The 21,686-nt window shown below is 36.6% G+C and overlaps 1 protein-coding gene across 1 annotated transcript in view; it reads right to left on the bottom strand.

The window, feature by feature from the left end:
- The window catches only part of PLD5 (phospholipase D family member 5), a gene marked incomplete at both ends in the record, with an annotated part of 465,875 nt that overhangs the window by 249,254 nt on the left and 194,935 nt on the right, over positions 1 to 21,686 (bottom strand). The window contains one exon of the mRNA XM_082613900.1: positions 8,901 to 9,037. Coding sequence (XP_082470026.1) covers positions 8,901 to 9,037 — 137 coding nt within the window. The remainder of the gene's footprint in view (positions 1 to 8,900; positions 9,038 to 21,686) is intronic.

The raw sequence follows: 21,686 nt of genomic DNA, 5'->3' as shown, positions 1-21,686 counted from the left end.
AAAGAACACAAATAACAAACATTGGCGGGCTTCCCTGGTGGCGCAGTGGTTAAGAATCCGCCTGCCAATGCAGGGGACACGGGTTCGAGCCCTGGTCTGGGAAGATCCCACATGCCACGGAGCAACTAAACCCATGCACCACAACTACTGAGCCTGCACTCTAGAGCCCGTGAGCCACAACTACTGAAGCCCGCACACCTAGAGCCCGTGCTCTGCAACAAGAGAAGCCCCCGCAATGAGAAGCCTGCACACCTCAGCAAAGAGTAGCCCCTATTTACCACAACTAGAAAAGCCCGTACACAGCAACGAAGACCCAATGCAGCCAAACAAAACAAAACAAAACAAAACAAAACAAAAAACCAACATTGGCGAGGATGTGAAGAAAAGGGAACCCTTGTACACTGTTGGTGGGAATGATGTAAATTGATGCAGCTACTATGGAAAACAGTATGGAGGTTTCTCTAAAACAGAACTACCATGTAACCCAGCAATTCCACTCTTGTGTATATATCCAAAGAAAACAAAACCACTAATTCAAAAACATACATGTACCCCAATGTTCACAGCAGCATTATTCAAAATAGCCAAGATACAGAAGCAACCTAAGTAACCATCAACAGACGAATGGATAAAGAAGATGTCAGATATATATATATATATATATATATATATATATATATATATATATATATATATATATATATATATATATATACATGCCATTATATATATAACTCAGTCATAAAAAAGAATGGGGTTTTGCCATTTGCAACAATGTGGTCAGACCTGGAGGGTATTATGCTTAGTGAAATAAGTCAGATGGAGATAGACAAATACTGTATGTTATCATGTGGATGTGGCATCTAAAAATTAAAACTAATGAATATAACAAAACAGAAACAGATTCACAGATATAGAAAACTAGTGGTTACCGGTGGGGAAAGGGAAGTGGGGAGGGGCAAGATAGGGTTAAGGCATTAAGAGGTACAAACTGATATGTATAAAGTAAATAAGCTACAAGGGTATATTGTACAACACAGGGAATATAGCCAATATTTTATAATAACTTTAAATGGAGTATAATCTATAAAAATATTTAATCATTATGTTGTATACTCAAAATGAATATAATATTGTAAATCAATTATACTTCAATTAAAAAATAAATGGGTAAATTGGTTTTTTGTTTAATATGGTAGATTAAACATAAGTGCTATCTCCTCTCTTTCTAGAGATTCTAGAATGTTCTGTAATAAATGAATATTGGCATTAAAAAAGGAAAAAAACACATCAAGAAAGTTATAAAGGAAATAAGTTCATTGTGAGCTAAAACAGAGAAACTAGGAGAGAATGTAAAATAAAAGTTCTAGAGCCAGTTTTTGCTTTTACTCCATCTTTCATCATTACTGTTTGTTTAGTACATTAGGAATCTATTTGTAGTACCAGGTGCTCTAGGCTTTTAAATTCTTTCATGTTTTCTTGGGGGTGGGGATGTAGACAAACATTTCTCTTTCTCTTTAGACAGTCAGAAAAGTGCTCAGATGTCAAATATGAAGCCAAAAACCAAGTCTTCTAAATTTGGGAGCAACACTAATTTAGAAACACAGTTGGACTCATCAATATAAACCATGGTAGATCAAAATGAATATAAATAAAGGAAAAAAACTTGTAGTTTAAGGAAAGGATAAAAAATGGATGAAAAACTTCCTTATTTTGGAGCAAAGTTAAATGGAACTTAAAAGGGGACTGCAAACACCTGCAATGAACTTATGTCCCTTAATAAAAAGAACAGTCAAAAAAAAAAATAATAATAATCGGGCTTCCCTGGTGGCGCAGTGGTTGAGAGGCCGCCTGCCGATGCAGGGACACGGGCTCATGCTCTGGTCCGGGAAGATCCCACATGACGCGGAGCGGCTGGGCCCGTGAGCCATGGCCGCTGGGCCTGCGTGTCCGGAGCCTGTGCTCCGCAACGGGAGAGCCCACAACAATGAGAGGCCCGCATACCGCAAAAAACAAAAACAAAAACAAAAACAAAACAAAAGCTCTGTTATGGCCTATATGGGAAAAGAATCTAAAAAAGAGTGGATATATGTATATGTATTAACAGATTCATTTTGCTGTACACCTGAAACTAGCAAAACGTTGTAAATCAACTATACTCCAAAAAAACCTAAAATTTAAAAAAGAACAGTCAACATTTATTGTGCATTTATTATATGACAGATATGAAAGACACTTGTATTAACATATTTAGTCCTTACAGAAACCTTTCAAGTAGGACATAATAACTGTCTTCATTATATAGCTGAAGAAAATGTGGTATAGTAAAACTGAGAAACTTGCCCCAAATTGCAATTCTCCTAAGTAATACAGCCAAATTCAAACCCAGGAAATTTGGCTCCTACAGTTCATGTTCTTATTCCTATAATATGAAAGGAAGGAAAGGAAAGAGGATGAAGGAATATTGCTCACTCACAAAAGCAATTTAAAAAGCTTTTCCTCTGGTGTCAGTGTTATCTATCACCAGTACCCTTGGGGGACAATCTAATGACACTCTTAGAGCTTGGGTTTTGATATTTAATAGAATCTTCCATGAAAGGAACCCGGGCTCATTAGAGAGTAGACAGTACAATGTCCCAGAGCCAGAAAATTCAAAATGGGACTAGAACAGCTTCTTGCTGCCAGAAAGCAAGGCTGCTCTCAGAGATATCTGGAATAATGTCCAAAAGACATTGCACATGTACAAAAGACAGCTCCTACTAGCCAAGAATAAAAATTGGGGCATTAAAAGGGAAAATAATGATTAAAGTCTATTGGAGCAAGTTGTGTCTGTTAAGATAGCTCTAAGGTCATGACACTAAATGAGAAAGTACAAAATACTAGGAGGTGATTGTCAGTGCATAAAGAGGTCTCTCAATACTACCTTCTGGAAATGTTGTATATTGATGATATAAATGATATATGTCCTATACTGGAGCTGCCACTGAGTTATTAATAGAAATATAGATATAGCTATGGATATAGTGTATTATTTTAAGTAAATAATCAGAGGATCAGAGGAAGAAATTCAGAAGACAAAGATGTGAAAAACATAAAATAGAGAAACCAGCTTTGTAATAGAGAAATTGTAAAATTTAGAAAATATACATAAAGTGTGTGTGTGAAGGGATGCCCTATTACAGTCCTTACTATACTTTCTGTAGCCAAACCTTGGTGGTCTAGGCCACCCCTTATTAGAGAACCACTATGGTAACTTATACCTTAGTTACTCAGCCTAAAATATTACACGTGTCGCATTTTAAACAGACCCAAGTCCATTCACATTAGGGTGAAAGGAAATCACTGGGTTCAGGAATAGTGGGGATTATATAGGTAGACCGAGTTGGTCCATCCCCTTCATGCTTCAGACCAAATGGGCACAGGTTAAAATGGATAGGCAGATTTGTGGGCAAGAGTGAGCCCAACCAGGGCAGTAGTCACCCAGACACAGAACTGACTTAGAAGGATGACAGGCAAGTGGGAGGAAGTCCAGGAGCAAGGGCTGCTGTAATTATCTGGATAGAATAGATGGCAAGCATCCATCAATAGGTCAATGACATATTGAAGTCAATGACAGCCCACCCAAAATTTTATGTTTACTCAGCTTGTTTAATGAGGGTTTACAGAAGTTAGTTACCATGTTATGGGAATTGGGCCTGAGATGGAAGAGGAGCAGGGTGCAAACTCGTTCTGTGTGAATTTATCCAGGAGGTGTGGTAAAGAAAAGTCCCTCTTCTAGTAAGTGTCTAATGATCTCTCTAATAAGTGGGCCAGTAACAATCCAAAACAACGGACGTAGGATTTCTCCAGGAGAGGAGAGATAGATATAGCTGTAAAATGAAAAATGGAGGCCTGTCATCTGAATGGGTGAGAGTCCCAAGGTGAGCAGGTGTTCTGCATGTGAGCAGCAGTGGGAGGTAAGCTCCAGCATCTCTACTGGTCCCTGAGGATGTGACACGTGGGAAATTTCACAGTGCATGGTTACCTCTTGCAGGAATGGTGTAAAATAATAATTAGGGGCACTAGTGAATCATAAAATAGCCAAAACACAGGATGTATACAATCTAAACTGGCAGTTGAAGCCATTCTTGACTCTGGTGTTGCCCCAGAGGCCACTGAAATATAATTTCTTAGTGAAAACTAGAAATTTTGCCTTTCACCCCCTCAGGTAATCAAGTGACGTGGAGGTTTATATTTATAGAGACTGAATCAGCAAGTAAAAACACACTGGGAAATGATGGAAAGTACACATAACTTCAGTACAGAGAGACAGAGAAATAGGTCAAGGTCACTTACTGAGGTCAAAAGATCTTGCTTCTGGGCATAACAACTGAGGTTGGTTGAAAGGCACTTTGGAAGATAAGTTTAGAGCAGTTATTTTATTGATTTGTATGGAAAACTATAATCAAGGGTATCATTATTCTACTATTAGAGTATTATAGAAGCTAAGTAATAAAAAGAGGAAGAGAAATAAAATAAGAAGTCAGGAAAAAATAAATCACAAATAGGACATTATTTATAAGGAGATACATTTTTTAAGAAAGACATATAAAAGTTCGGAAAACACTGAGTGGGCAGTATGATTTGGAGTGAGAATCTTTCAGAGCACAGGAAGGTATCTAGACTAGTTAGTAGAGATAAAGTGAATTAAAGTAATATATTTAGAAAAGAGTACACTGGATGAGGGGACCTTGGAAAGAGGCTGTCAAAACAGTGTGAAGCCTCTGACAGACTGCAGAATCTCTTGTATTCTTTCAACTTTCAGGAGTGAGGAGAGCTACAAACACAGGAGCTTAATTACAAGGTAGTTAGATCTCAGCAAAGGTTGCACTGAGCAAGCAGCACTCTTTATGATAATGACACCATAAGGAGAAGAACATAAAGAGAAAACTGTGAGTGAAGTAAATGGTAATTGGAAGCTGAGCATCATGTGACCTCCTCAGTGCCGCCTTGAGGGTAGATAGAGTCTAGAAAGGTTATGACGGGAAAAGGTCTTGAGAGGAGGACTGGAACTTTGTACAGAAGGAGTAAGTTGAGACTGGCATGCCAGAGCTTCTGCAGATTGGCAGTTTTGCCTTCTGGTCTATGTCAGCTCCAGAGTACTCAGTGGGTGCATCTCCAAATGATGTCACTTATTTTACTGGGGGCATTCCTGCCTGGAGGAACCTAGGACTGAAGAACACGGAACTCGCTCTCTGCAGGCTGCTGGGGGGTTGGAGCAATGGCTGAGGCTGTCCTGAGGACACGGATGGGTGGAACTAGGAGTCAACCAGTTTAAGAACTGGCAGCATGGTTGAGACACAAGATCCAAGGAGGCAAGTAAGACGACATCATGCTACAGGAAGTATCGCAGACACACTGGTCATGGTCTAGCAAATGGATAAAAAGAAAATTAAAACAGAAGGGGCCGATAGTGTAGGAAGAGGTTTAGGGAACTGGGAAACTGAATATGCAAATCAGTAATGGCCAGTCCATATACATATGTGTGTAGGAACCTGAGTCACAACCTGCAGCAACCTGCCCAGGAAACCAACTTCTTATCTATAATAACCAGCCCAGCCTGCTATAAGTCAGACTTGTAGGAAGTAGGATTGTTATCTCTAGTAATAATCCAGGAGGTTAAACAATAACTTCTGAAACCAAAATGGCCATAACTTAATAACTGCCAGCTTCCCTAATTTTTGTCCCTCCTTCCAATTTAGAACCAACCAGAGAAAGCCAAATATGTACCCCTAACCCATCATGTAGGATGCCTGCTTCTAGTTAGCCCACCTCCAGCTCCCCCAGGCCAATAGCCTCCAGTCAGGCCACACCACTATAAAGCTTGTCCCCTCCTCTGCCTGCCTCTGAGTCTCTGCTAAAACACAAATGACTGAGGCGAACTGACTCGCCATAGCAAGCTCTGAATAAATAGCATCTGTTTTCATGTTTACTTCGCTCATTCTCATATGTTTGTTCTCTTTGTTTACTTCCACAGAACCAAAGACTAACTAAAATCAAGATAAAGAGTAGATTCAGGATAATTGCCAAAGTGGGGGGGAATAGGAAGCTAGCTGTGAATAGAGAAGGGGGATTCTGCACTCTTAGGAACGGACACGGAGAGGACTGACATTTATATATTGCTTGTTATGAGTGTCCTGCAGCTTGGTTATGGGTTTATACAACTTACTGAAGCCTCATAAAACCCTGTGAGAGAGATTTTTTTTAAATCCACCATTTTTAAGGGAAATAAAACTAAAATAGTTTTCATAACTTATCAGGAGTGGAGAGGCGTCCAAGGCCAGGTTTCCTCTTTACACTATGTCAGGTCACTCCCCCAAACCTCCTCTGACTTTCCCACTGCACTTCTGACCACAAAGAATCACTATGCTTGTCTCATAATCTATGGTGTAACTCATTGTTCAGTCCTTTGCTGTTCTGCAAAAAGGTTATGAATGACATAATTATGTTAATATCTTGCCCAAGTTTACAGAGTCAGTAAGTGGTAGAATATAGATTTGAATCCAGATCTTTCAAAATTCAAAGTCCATGGTCTTTCACTACATTAGGCTACCTGGGAGGTGGAGTAGTTTGCTAGCAGGTGCAAAGGCAAAGTGGACATTAAATTTATTGACCTGAGGTGGTTAAAAACAGTAAGGCTAGGGTACTGGAAGTAAATTTTAAAGTTACTAAGGACAGTGGCAAGGGATGGGACTGGTGGCTGGAAGATCTATTAGCCAGGCACAAAAGAAGGGGAGAGAGAGTCCTGGTAGAAGGTAACGTTGCCTATGGTGATAAGGAGACAGTGGCTGATGTAAGAAAAGTTCATCAAATTAAAATGAGAATGACTGAGGGAAGATGGTGGGGCAATGGACTGTCCCACTGGAGACTGGGACTGGATTGGGGTGTAAGGAATTGCAGTTGCCCTGCCTCCACCCTGTGCTTTGGAGAGAGGAGAAAAAGCAGGAGCTTCTCAGGATGTTAGGAGGAAGCCAGATGCCACCCGGGCAGATATACAAAAGTGCCTATTACAAGGCTGAGAATGTAGGAGAACAGAAATGCAAGACGTAGGGTAAGAGACTGTAGAAGAGAGGAAGATCTGGAGGGGCTGCAAGTTCTGGAAAAGACAGTTGCATGTAGGGGTGCAACAAAGTAATCAAGGTAGTGATTCCAACTACTCAGGGGAAAGGAAGCAGGAGCATAGTTGGTAATTGGGAGAATAGGTTCTAGATGGAAGGAGAAGCAATGTTGGGTCATCAGGATTTAGTTATTGACTGAGACAGAAGAAATAACCAGATGAAAATTCCAGTTGTATGAGTTAAAAAAATCAAAATTAGATTAAATTATAGTTTCCCCCAAATGAAAAGAGGCATAAATCGAAGGCCCCCAACTTTTTTGTTGAAAACTACCAATATCTGGCAATGTTTGTTAAAAGGCCTTGGGTATTTTCTCCTCAGGAAGTCATCATAGTTTGACCTTTACAGAGTTACTTTCTAGGTTCTGGGGTTTGCCATTTAAAGTACTCAGCAGTCTTCATTACAGGTGAGGTGAGAGAGAGGGGTAGAGGCATTCCACTGAGGAAGTATGAGTCACTGGACCCTTGCCCACAGAATGTTTATATTTGTCATGTAACAGGATTAGCACAAGGTATTGATGAAGATGGAGTGATCAGGAGGAAGATGATGACGACCTGCTGTTTTTCTACTGCTTTCTTTATAATCCCAATATAATTTTTCTCCCAAATTCAGTCTGGGAAACAAACATATTTAGGAACACCTATCTAACATGAAGGAAAAAATCTAAAATGTATACTGATTTCTCTCTTGTATCCTTTATTCTGTATAATATTGTTGCCTGGTAATTAAACTATAATGTATCATGGGTTGAAAAAAACCAAAATTTCAATTGTCTTTTCCGGATTTTTTTTTTTTCTGTCAGACATTCAACCCTCAAGGCAAAATATCCAGGATAAAAACTCACATATACATTACAAGGCTGTGGTTGATCTTTTAAGCTAGAAAAGAGGGGCATTTTGACTAATGCTTTCCAAAGGGAAAAATAACATTTAAAATTCATTATAAGCTCTAATTTATAATAACCATTGTAATTTTATGGCCTCACTTCGGCTTTGCAGCAACAAGTACATAAAAATAAGCCTCTTACTTCCCTGCTCCATCTTGGTACTTTTCTACATTCTCCTACCAACCTCAAAAAATAACGTAGGGCTCAGGGAAGAGTTGGATGGGGAGATTTATGTGGATAAAACCATGCTGTGACTGCTCTGCAGTCAGAAGTGACCCTAGGGAAATGTTTTTAATGCACTTGAAGAGAAAAAATACAGAAATATAATGGTAAAGTTGTTGTAATTTCTGGATTAAAAATAAATTTTGTGCTAAATTGGGATAGACTGAGGAGACCTGTGTCTTCTCATAGACATGCTTATTTATTTAACCCCTAATTTTAAGTGGAAATTTTTCCTGAGGTGTGTGTTTAACTTCTAATTGAAATAACAATGAGCATGGTGTCCTTTGTCCATTGGGGCCTTCATTTTTGCCAAGCTCATTATGGAACAAATCAAAACCTCATACACAGAGGTGTCCAGGATGCAGATTGTTACAAAATTTCATTTTGTCAACCACTCCTTTGTACAGAATATGCCCAAACTGTAAAGTGAATTAAATCATTACTCATTTTTATTCCCTTGGTCTAAATAAAAGTAAGAGCATCAGTGGACAATGAGTCATGTCTCAGTTTAACCCAGTGGGCAGTTGGGTGACCATGTGTGTTTATGATATTTTTCTCTCCACTCTCTAGGACCCTCTTTGATTTTCTCACCCACTCCCTGAAATAGAATTTTTAAATTTTTGTTTGTTACCTCTTACCGACATTTATTTTGACAATTTTTTTCTGAGAGCCCATCCTCATCCTCTCCCATGATGTCCACGGCTGAAAATATCAATGCAACGAGAATGGCAAAGCAGCACACCAGTGCAAAGATCACGATGCACTTCTGCTGGGACTGCAAGAGAGAAAGAAGAAAAAGAAAAGTAAGTAAAGCACCTTTTGCTTAGGAAACTCAAGATGCGGCAGCTTTACAAAGTTCCAGGCAAAACCCTTTGGGGAATAACTAGTTTTGTCACTGCCAGAGAAGGGCTGCTCTCTGGGTGAAATGCCTAAGACCTTTATGCTTATTCCTCAACATAGTTTTCAAATCCCTGCCAAATATGTTAGAATCTATTAAATAATTTAGGTGCTGCATCAAGATTTCCAAACGAATTTGCTATTCTTTCTAATCATAAGTAGTCCAGAAAAGATCACTACAAGACCCATTATTGCAAATTAAAAATGAAACACAGGGTGGCTCAATAATTATTCTCTGTCCCCTGTTATTACCACCAATTTCCAAATTCTATGCAAACTGCATTCAAACTCTGTATCTTCTTGCTTTTCCCATCTCATCTTGCTCTAAGATATTTATGGCGTGATGACTTCAGGAAAGATGCCCTTGTGGTCAATATGAATTCTGCACTTTGATCAGAAAATTAAATCTATCAGATCCCAACATCATGGGTCATTAGGCAACATCATTCATTTCAAAACACTGAATAAAATCTTAACCAACATTCACACTCTTGATATGGTTTTCACTTAGAAACACAAGCTCAAGTTCCAGGTGGTCAAAGAAAATCACGTCCTTATCTTTAGGCCCAAGTATTGGAATTCAAGACATCCCTATCTCCAGGGGTTCACAGTCAAAGGTGGCATAAGATAAGGCCATGTTAACTAGGCAAAGCCATGACCACTGGGACGAATACTTTTGCCTGCTTTCAATTTATTAGGTAAATCTGGATGGGGAGGAGAGGAGAAAGAAGAATTTTGAAGTCTTTGTGCAGCTTCTAGGAGCTATTTTCAGAAGGGGTAAGGGTGACCTTTGACCAGGCAGCCAGAAGCACTTTCTTAGTGATGGGATACATACATACACAGACATGCATGCATGTGTGCACACGCACACACACACACACACACAATTTTCAGGGCTTTGTTAAAACCAGCTGGCTTTGTCTCCTCCTACCACACTCCTGCCCTTCATCCCTGTAGCCACATAGTCTCCAAAGAATCAAGGAACCTCCTAAAGTCCAGTTTGTCCAGGGGCAGCCTCAGGTTACAGATTACAGAGAAAGACGTAGTCGGGAAATAATGTTGTCTCTGTGACCAGGCACTACAGATCAAATGGTTGCTTCCTTTTAGTGTTTTCTCATCCTCCCTCAGGTCTTCTCTCATAGTAGAACCTATTCCAAGTCCATTCTTGCCTGTCATTATGCTCTTCTCCGACTGGCGCACTCAGAGAGGAAGTGGGGGAAAGCCCAAGGAAGATACACCATTGTTCTTTAATTCTAGGCTCTGGGTTTCTCTAAGGCATGGATTGTTTTATTCTTTCTATCCACAAGCAATGAGCAAAGAGCCTAACAAACAGAAGGTGCTCAAGAGATAGTTATTGTATAAACAAATACAGAGTGAATGAATGAAACGAAAATCACAATGAATATTTCTCAGGATGGAGAGCAATCAGAGGTATTCCTCTCAGTGACCTTCCTGAAAATGGGTTTATTTCCACATTTTGGTGACTGTAAATCTTATAGCTCATTCTTTTTCACTCTTTGTGGGAGCTAGAGGCAATTCATGGGCCATGCTTACCAACTCTGTAAAACTCTGCAGAATAGGTTTACTTGGCATTCATCCCCAATTCTTCACTAATTTTATCTTTAAGAAGCAACACAGTAAACTAGTTGAAGGCTCAGACTTTGGAACAAGATTGCCTGGACTCTGCCACTTACTGGTTGTATGCACTTGGGCAAGTTATTTAGTCTTTATGCTTTAGATTCCTTGTCTGTAAAATGGGCATAATAATAATAATAATAACAACTGCCTTTATGGGGCTGTTATTAAAAATTAAATTAAATGAGATATTTTATGTAAAGTACTTAGAACAGTACCTGAAAAATAGCACTAAATGAGTGTTTGCTGTTGTTAGTATATTGTAGTATATGTATCTCTGTAAGCTGTCTCAAATATTTTGAGGAAACAAGGTAAAACTATGAATAAACAAAAAACATACAACAAAAAATGCAATTATGTGTAAGAGAGAGGCTGAGAGACAGAGACGGAGAAGGAGAGGAAGAAATAAGACAAAAAGAGAGAAAAGAAATATGAGATGGAAGTTTTCTAGGATAAAATTCAGAAATTGTTCTATATCAGTCTCAGAATCCAAAACTCTAAAGCAGCATTTCTCCAACTTAAGCATGCATCTAAATCACCTGGTCTGGGGTGGGGCCGCAAAGTGTGCATTTATAACAAGTTCCCAGGATATGTTGATGCTCCTGGTCCAGGTGCCACATTTTGATGTATCAAAGTGTCATCTCTACAAATGCTACTTAATACATGTTCATCTTTCAAATTCACCTGCCTGTAGTAGTTTATTTTCAAACATTAAAGGGATCATGATAAATACACCCTATTAATCTAAATGTAAATCTTGTGCTTTATTTTCTCTGTAGGGGCTTAAACAATTATTTAAGCAAATTTTTTTTTAAATTTTGGAATAAACTGTCTTCTTCCCTTTACTTTTTTATTTATTTAATGATACTCATTACTTGTACAATAAGAAAATGTCTGCTATGAACTATTTTGAGAAAATATGTAGTATGAAAAAGAAAATAAATCACCCAGATTCCCACTCAGACATAACTGCCATTAACATTTTCTTCTGGTTCTTTCCTATACTACATCTACCTATATAACAATCTGAGAATATTTATAGCATGCTATATATAGTTTTACATTCTACTTTTTGCACATAATCATGTTTTAATATATTAAATATTCTTTTAAAGCATAGTTTTAAGTTGTTGTATAGTATTTCATTGCATGAAAAATCATTGTCTCCCTTACTCACAAAACTTTCCTTCAAAGCCACTCATTTTACAACAGAAAAAAAAAAGATTAAGCATTTTCCTCATTTTATCCATTTCTCTATATAAACTATAAATAGAAACAAACAAAAAGCTTTTAGAGAGATTTGAAATAATGTAATGATATTCACATTAATCCAGTCCAGAAAAGCCTCTAACCTAGGACAATATAATTAAATATTTTCTCAGAAAGAATCCTAGAGAGAGCAGCATGAATACACCATGTCAGATGCATAGTGGGTACTCAATGAATGAATCCTACTGAAGTTAATACTAAATGCTTCCTCTATAACAACATTGATTCCTTTCCCTCTATTCTGATTTTTATGATAAAACAGTAAATAAAATTCTAGTTAATATGTGTGCTATTGAAGTACTTTGATGTAATAACCCTCACAAATTTCTATTTGCTTCTATTGATTTAATTCTATATTATCAACTTTTATTAAGAGGAACAATTGAACTATTTTCATTTTATTTTCATTTATTATTTTCATTTTAGTTTGTCAAATAAGAGAAATTCAGACTCTGATATTCATTTTCAAATGTCTCCTTGAAACAATGTACTATAACAATAAGAGATCACACCACTAATTTCTTTAGTCTCATTTATTTTCCAACTCATCAAAAGTGAAAGATTCTGTTCAAATGACAACATAGGAGTCTTGTAAATGAGACCAAACTCCAGGTTACTAAGAGATTTATTCATTTTCAAATCCTTAACAGATCATTTCAGATCATTCAGGAATTGATTTGAAACACACTTTTTTGTTTGTATTGAATTGAATCAAGGGAAGCAAAGTTTTAAAGAGAACCCATAAACATGATTACAATCTAAACTTCACTGATGACTCAATCTATTAAAAGAAAACAATATTTGAAATGCTATTATTAGTGTCAGTCAATCAGTTCTTTTCACTCTACGTTACACTGAAACTATTTTGAAAAGAATTATTTGCTTGGTTAAGAAATAAATCTAATTATGCTAACTTTGAAAATATTTGAGTACCATATCCTTATCAAATACATTTTACCTCAATACAGAAAAGAGGTGTATAACCTCTAAATGAGGAAAGAATATCAAATTTTAAAATTAGAAGTATTATGTTTCCAACTTCCAATGGTTTCCAACCATTTGACAAGCTCTTAAAAGGAATTTTTACCTAGAGGCAAAATGTAAATATGCAAAAATTAACCATAAATTAAAATTATTCATATTCTTTTTCATTTATTTACCATGACTAGTTTTTTTGAACAAGATCATGGCAAAGTCTTAAAAATAACCACTTTGATGTATGTAGATTTTAATGCCCACAAAGCTGGAAGTTCTGGTACAATTATTCTCCATGTGAAAGATGTGCAAACTAAGTCAAAGACGTTTAGTTACTAAGCTGTCCAAGGTTGGAGACAGTCCAGGGATTTAATTTAGGTCTCAAAACCTCAATTCTCTAGATCTGTTTTCTAGATCCAAATTTCTTCCTTTTTTTTTTCCTTTTCTTGACTTCATTTTCTACTTAGCTATGGTTATTTTATTATTATTATTATTAGTTTTTGGTTCACAAATTCTCATGGTGGTCAATTAGTATAGAAATGAAGATTGGACATTGGACTCTACGCTGTGGACACAAGGCATTCCTGAGTCTGTAGGACTTTCCTATGATTCTAGATGTGTTCCTCTCCTGAGTGCTTAGATATGTGCCCAGAAAACAAGATACTCAGAAGATCCAAAGTAATCTTAGCTAATGACTTATCAACTCCTAAGTAATGGCCATACTTTGGAACAGTATCAGAAACTCTAAACTCTAAGTACTTAAGGGCTTTGCTTTGAAAATCACTTTAGAAGAATTATCAGTTAACTCTCCACATATATTTTATTGCTCCTTAGGGTTCTAGCTTAGGATTTTTCTCTTTTCCCTCTGTAACCCCTTCCTGAGGTATTTTACTTCCAGGTGTTCATTGGCTATATATACCAATAACTCCCAAATGTATATCACCAGCTCAGAGTGCCCAACTGAGTATCAGAACATACTAAATGAGCTTCCACACCATGGTACAAAAAGGGGAACACTGGAAACACTCAATATCTCTAAGTTGAGGAGACAAAGTTGGGATTTTAGAAAGGCCAAATCAGCTAGAGTCCACAGGACAGAGTACTATTAAGAGGAGATCTTCACATAGAAGGAGTTATGGAAATCTTCAGGGTCTCCTTGTGTATAAGGAAACTACCTGAGGACTAGAAAAGAATCACTTGAAAGGAGCAGGTGGAACAATCCCTAACCCAACATGGGTGCAGGAAGACTTGGTGTTCCCAACAAACAGAGTGGAAAAATCTCAAGTGCACATGAAACATTCTCCAGGATAGATCATATATTACACCACAAAACAAGTCCTAATGAATTTAAGAAGATGGAAATCATATCACACATATTTTCTGAGCATGATGGTATGAAATTAAAAATCACTAACAAGAAAAATGGAAAATTCAAAAATATTTGGAGATTAAAAAAAACACTAGTGGGCTTCCCTGGTGGCACAGTGGTTGAGAGTCCACCTGCCAATGCAGGGGACGTGGGTTCATGCCCCGGTCTGGGAGGATCCTACATGCCATGGAGTGGCTGGGCCTGTGGGCCATGGCCACTGGGCCTGCACATCCAGAGCCTGTGCTCCACAGCAGGAGAGGCCACAGCAGTGAGAGGCCCACGTACTGCAAACAAAACAAAACAAAACAAACAAAACAAAACAAAAACAAACAAACAGAAAACCAAAACACTAGTGAATGGAAAAACCAATGGGTCAATGGAGAAAGCAAAAGAGAAATTTAAAAATACCTTGAGATAAATGAAAATGGAAATACAACATACCAAAGATTATGGAATGCAGCAAAAGCACTTGTAAGAGGGAAGTTCATGGCAATAAATACTTAACTCAAGAAACAAAAATACATAACCTAATTTTACACCTTGATAAATTAGAAAAAGAACAAATGAATTTAAAGTTAGTAGAAGGAAAGAAATAACAAAGGTCAAAGCAGAAACATTGATAAATGAAATAGAGATTAAAAAGATAATAGAAAAGATCAATGAAAATAAGAGTTGGTTCTTTGAAAAGATAAACAAAATTGAGAAACCTTTAGCTATATATTCACTGAGGAAAAAGAGAGAAAGTTCAAGTAAATAAAATCAGAAACAAAAGAGGAGACATTACAACTAACACCACAGAAAAACAAAGGATCATAAGACTAACATGAAAAATTATACACCAACAAATTGGACAAACTAGAAGGAATGGAAACTTGTAATACTGAATCATGAAAAATAGAAAATGTGAATAGACTAAGTACTAGTAAGGCAATTGATTACTACTCAAAAATCTCCCAACAAACAAAAGTCCAGGACCAGACAGCTTCACTGGTAAATTATGCCAAATATTCAAAGAAGAATATGAATCCTTCTCAAACCAAAAAACAGAAGAGGAAGGAACACTTCCAAACTCATTTTATAAGGCCAGCATTACTCTAATACGAAAACCAGACAAGGACACCACAAGAAAAGAAAATTATAGGCCAATATCCCTGATGAATGTAGATTCAAAAATCCTCAACAAAACATCAGCAAACAAAATTCAACAATACATTAATGTACACACTGCTATATTTAAAATAACCAACAAGGACCTACTGTATAGCACAATGTTATATTTAAAATGGATAAACAAGGACCTACTCTATAGCACTCTGCTCAATGTTATGTGCAGCCTGGATGGGAGGGGGGAGTTTTGGGAAGAATGGATACATGTTTATCTATGGCTGAGTTGCTTTGCTGTGCACCTGAAACTATCACAATATTGTTAATTGACTATTCTCCAATATAAAATTAAAAGTTTAAAAACAAAACAATACATTAAAAGATCATACACCATAATTAAATGGAACTCGTTCTAGGGATGCAAGGATGGTTCAATATCTGCAAGTCTATATGATATGCCACATTAACAAAATGAAGAAAAATATCATACGATCATCTCAATAGATGCAAAAACATCACATGACAAAATTCAATATCAATTTATAATAAAAACTCTCAATAAAGTGGATACAGAAGGAACATACCTCAACATAATAAAGGCCATACATGACAAGCCCACAGCTAACATACTCAATGGTGAAAAGCTGAAAGCTTTTTCTCTAAGATCAGGAACAAAATAATGATGCCAATTCTCACCAATTTTATTCAACATAGTATTGAAAGTCCTAGTCAGGGCACTTAGATGAGAAAAAAAAATAGAGGCATACAAATTAGAAAGGAAAAATTGAAACTCTCACTATTTGCAGATGGCAAGATATTTGATATAGAAACTCTGAAGATTCCACCAAAAAAAAACCTGTTACAATTAATAAGCAAATTCAGTAAAGTTGCAGGATACAAAACCAATATACAAAAACCTATTGTGTTTCTATACACTAATAACAAACTATTAAATAGAGAAATTAAGAAAACAATCACATTTACTATTACATCAAAAAGAATAAAATACCTAGGAATAATATTAATCAAGGAGATGATAAATCTGTAAACTGGAAACCACAGGCATACCTCAGAGATATCATGGGTTCAGTTCCAGACCACTGCAATAAAGTGAATATCACAATAAAGCAAATCACACAATTTTTTTTTGGTTTCCCAGTGCATATTAAAGTTATGCTTACAGATAATTGTAGCCTATTAAGTGTACAATAGCACAATATTTTAAAAATGCACACCTTAACTAAAATGCTTTATTGCTAAAAATTCTAATCATCATCTGAACTCTCCAGTAAGGTGATTGATTAGTGAGTCATAATCTTTTTGCAATGTAACATCAAAGATCACAGATCACCATAACAAATATAATAGCAATATAAAGTTTGAAATGTTGCAAAAATTACCAAAATGTGACAAAAGGCAAGAAGTAAGTATATGTTGATAGAAAAACAGCACTGACCAATTTGCCACAAATCTTTAATATGTAAAAAACACAATATATGCAAAGCACAACAAAGTAAAGCATAATAAAATGAGGTATACTGTATAAGACATTAATGAAAGGAATTGAGGAAGACACAAAAAAATGGAAAGATATTCTCTGCTCATGGAATGGAAGAGTGAATATTGTTTAAACTGGCCATACCACCCAAAGCAATCTACAGATTGAATGCAATCTCTATCAAAATTGCAATGGCATTTTTCACAGAAGCAGAACAAACAATCCTAAAATATGTAAGGAAACACAAAAGACCCTGAATAGTCAAAATAACCTTGAGAAAGAAGAACAAAGATAGAAGTATCACACTCCCTGATTTCAAACTATATTACAAAGCTGTATTAATCAAAACAGTATCTACTGACATAAAAACAGACACATAGCTCAATGGACCAGTACACAGAGTCCAGAAATAAATCCACATGTATATGGTCAATTAATATACAACAAAGGAGCCAAGAATACACAAGGGGGATAGGACAGTCTCTTCAATAAATAATTTTGGAAAATTGGGCAGCCATATGTAAAAGAATGAAACTGGACTACTATCTTACACCATACACAAATATTAACTCAAAATGGATTAAAGAGTTGAACATAAGACCTGAAACCATGAAATCCTTAGAAGGAAACATAGGTAGTAAGCTCCTTGACATCAGTCTTGGTAATGATTTTTGGATCTGATACCAAAAACAAAGACAATAAAAGCAAAAATAAACAAGTGGGACTGCATCAAACTAAGCTTCTGAACAGGAAAGAAAACCAGCAACAAAATAAAAAGGCAATCTACTGAATAGGAGAAAATACTTGCAAATCATATACCTGATAAGGGGTTAATCTCCAAAATATATGTAAGAACTTATACAACACAAAAGAAAATGCAATTTGATTAAAAAAATGAGCATAAGATCTGAAAAGACATGTTCTTAAAAAAGACATACAGATGGCCAATAGATACATGAAAAGATGCTCAGAATCACTAATCATCAGGGAAATTCAAGTCAAAACCGTAATGGGATATCACTTCACACCTGTTAAAATGGCAGTTATCAGAAAGACAGGAAATAGCAAGTGTTGCTCAGGATGTGGAAAAAAGGGAACACTTGGGCACTGTTGATGGGAATGTAAATTGGTACAGCCACTATGAAAACAGTATGGAGATTTCTCAAAAAATTAAAAAAAAAACCTGCCATACAATCCAGCAGTTCCACTTCTGGGTATTTATCGGAAGAAAATGAAAACACTAACTCAAAAAGATATATGCAACCCCCATATTCATTGCAGCATTATTTACAACCTAAACATCCATCAAAAGATGAAGGGATAAAGAAAATATATATATATATATTTCAGCCATAAGAAAGAATGAAATTTTGCCATTTCTGACAACATGAATGGACCTGGAGCACATTATGTTAAGTGAAATAAGTCAGACAGAGAAAGACAAATACTATATAATTGTACTTATATGTAGAATCTGAAACAAAACAAAACCAAGCTCATAGATACACAGAATAGACTGGTGGTTTTCAGAGGTGGGAAGCAGAGCGTGGGCAAAATGGGTGACGGAGGTCAAAAGGTACAAACATCCAGTTACAAAATAAGTAAGCCATGGGATGTAATTACAGCATGGTAACTACAGTTAATAATACTGTACTGCATATTTTAAAATTGCTGAGAGAGTAGATCCTAAAAATCCTCATCACAAGAAAGAAAAATTTGTAACTATGTATGGTGTCAGGTACTAAGCAGATTTACATTGGTGATCATTTTGTAATATATACAAATACTGAATCATTATGTTGTATACCTGAAAATAATATAATGTTATATGTCAATTAAAAATATAAAAATATTTTAAAGATAATATTTCATGATAAGATGAAAATGCACATTTCATCCACTAGTAATAAACTCAAAGTTTATAATCTATATTTTATAATATATGCTTGGAAATATGACAAAACTCAGGCACAACAAGCCATATCCAAATATCAATTAATTTTCTAAATCAGTTTTTGCTCACTGAATTATATTAAAGTATATGAGAAAAAATCCAGTCATTTCTTTAAAATTTACTATGTATGAGGAACTAACTGAACAGCTAAACATATTATCTCATTTAATGTTCACAATTCAATGATAAAAAATTAAAGTACTGAGGTTACTTGGAGAGCCAGAATTCAGATATAGGTATTTTAATTCCAGCCCATGCTCTTTTAACTACTATGGTATACAGCTTACTATCATATAGTTTTCCAAAAGAGAAAACTGAGTTAGCATAAATATATTGCCCATGCAAAACCATATGACATTGGATAACTTTCATAATCTGCCTAACTAGCCACTGGACAAAATGTGTTTGCTACTTTAAAACTTGTATTTGAGTGGATTACCCATGCATCTATAGACTCTTTTAGCAAGGGTGAAAATGTGACCATATTAGCCACTGTTACATTCTGAAAAAAGAAACTAAAATAAAACAAAACAAAATTCTAGAATTGAGAAATACATTGGATGGGATTAATAGCAGATTAGACACAACATAAGAAGAGTTTAGTAAGCTCTATGAAAACACTGTGAAAAAACAGTAGAAGAAAAATGAACAGAATACCAGTGAACTATAAGACAACTCATGCAACCTAATATATTTGTTCTTGGAGTATCTAAAAGAGAGGAAGGAACAGAAAAATATTTGAAAAATATAATAGCAAAAAATTATCCAAATTTGTTGAAGATGCAATAATCAGAGTCATTTTATGGTGGTAAAGGGGTAAATTTATCAAGAAGATTACAATGCTAAAGTTTTATGCATCTAATAAGAGATCTTCAAAGGCATAAAATAAAAGTTACTAGAGAAATAAGCAAATCTTCAACTCCTTAGTGATGTCAAAACCCTTCTCTCGTTAATGTATACAAGTACACAGGAAATCAATATATACATATAAGATATGAACAATAGTACCAACCAACTTGATCTAACTGACATTTATATAACAATGCACAAAAACATAGCAGAATATATATTTTATTTGAGATCAGGTTGAACACTTACCAAAATAGATCATATCCTGGGCTATAAAACAAGTGTCAATAAAGTTACAAAAATTTTAATCATTCAAAGTATGTTCTCTGTCCAAATTTAATTAAATTAGAAATCAATAACAGAAAAATATCTGTAAAACCTCAAATATTTGGAAACAAACAAAAAAACTTTATGTAGTCTATGTGTCAAACAAGAAACAAAGGTAGAGGACCGTCAAGATGGCAGAGGAGTAAGACATGGAGATCCTTCCTCCCAGAAATACATCAAAAATACATCTACATGTGGAACAACTCCTACAGAACACCTACTGAACGCTGGCAGAAGACCTGACTTCCCAAAAGGCAAGGAACTCACCACATACCCTAGTAGGGCAAAAGAAAAAACAGAGACAAAAGAAGAGGGATGGGACCTGCACTCTGGGAGGGAGCTGTGAAGAAGGAAAAGTTTCCACACACTAGGAAACCCCTTCACTGGTGGAGACAGCGGGTGGGTGGTGAGGGAAGATTTGGAGCCACGGAGGAGAGTGAAGCAACAGGGGTGAAGAGGGCAAAGAGGAGAGATTCCAGCACAGAGGTGCAGTGCCCACCAGCACTCACCAGCCTGAGAGGCTTGTCTGCTCACCCGCTGGGGCAGGTGGGGGCTGGGAGCTGAGGCTCGGGCTTTGGAGGTCAGACCACAGGGAGAGGACTGGGGTTTGCTGCGTGAACACAGCCTGACTGGGGCTAGTGCGCCACAGCTAGACACGAGGGACTCTGGGATTAAGTCTGGACATGTCTAAAAGGCAAGAGACCATTGTTTTGGGGTGCGCGAGGACAGGAGATTCAGAGCAGCACCTAAATGAGCTCAAGAGACAGGCGTGAGTCGCGGCTATCAGCGCTGACACCAGAGACCGGCATGAAACGTTAAGGCTGCTGCTGCAGCCACCAAGAATCCTGTGTGCAAGCACAGGTCACTATCCACACCTTCCCTCCTGGGAGCCTGTGCAGCCTGCCACTGCCAGGGTCCCGTAATCCAGGGACAACTTCCCCGGGAGAACACACATGAATCTTCAGCTACACAGTCTGCTTTTTTTTATGCCTACTAGAATTCTCCCAGTGGTACTTAAGGGTGTCCCTCTTTTAGGAAATTTCACTATTTAACCAGACCAGTAATAAAAATTATTTCGACAGCAACGTAAAGACTTCTTTCCCTTTCAAGGACATGTAAATTCATTATCTGATCATGCATTAGTTTTCTACCTTTTGGTCTCTTTCACTGAATTGAGCTCTTTGAGTTCTAGAATCTTGCCTAGATCCATAGTGCCTGGCAGACATGGTCAATAAATATTTGCTGAATGAGTGATGAATAAATAATAAAGGGAAAAAATGGTAAGGGCTAAAAAATCAAAATGGTGATTTTTTATAATGCTGTATATTTATTTATTATTTATACACTTTCCCGTGGATTCCCATCACATAAGTACATTTACTTGTAAAATCGAACATGCAAAAAATTAAATACTATGAGATCAAAAATAGCTATCAAAGAGGATAACAATGTAGTAGAAAGGACATCTTTTCAAAAATATCAGGACAGAGAACAAAAATTCAAGTTTGAATCAACATTTTAACGGAGCACAAGAACGTACTCCCAAT

Source organism: Mesoplodon mirus (assembly GCF_964341445.2).
Source record: "Mesoplodon mirus genome assembly, chromosome: 3".
Lineage (NCBI taxonomy): Eukaryota > Metazoa > Chordata > Mammalia > Artiodactyla > Ziphiidae > Mesoplodon > Mesoplodon mirus.
This window is presented reverse-complemented; position numbering and strand designations above follow the sequence as displayed.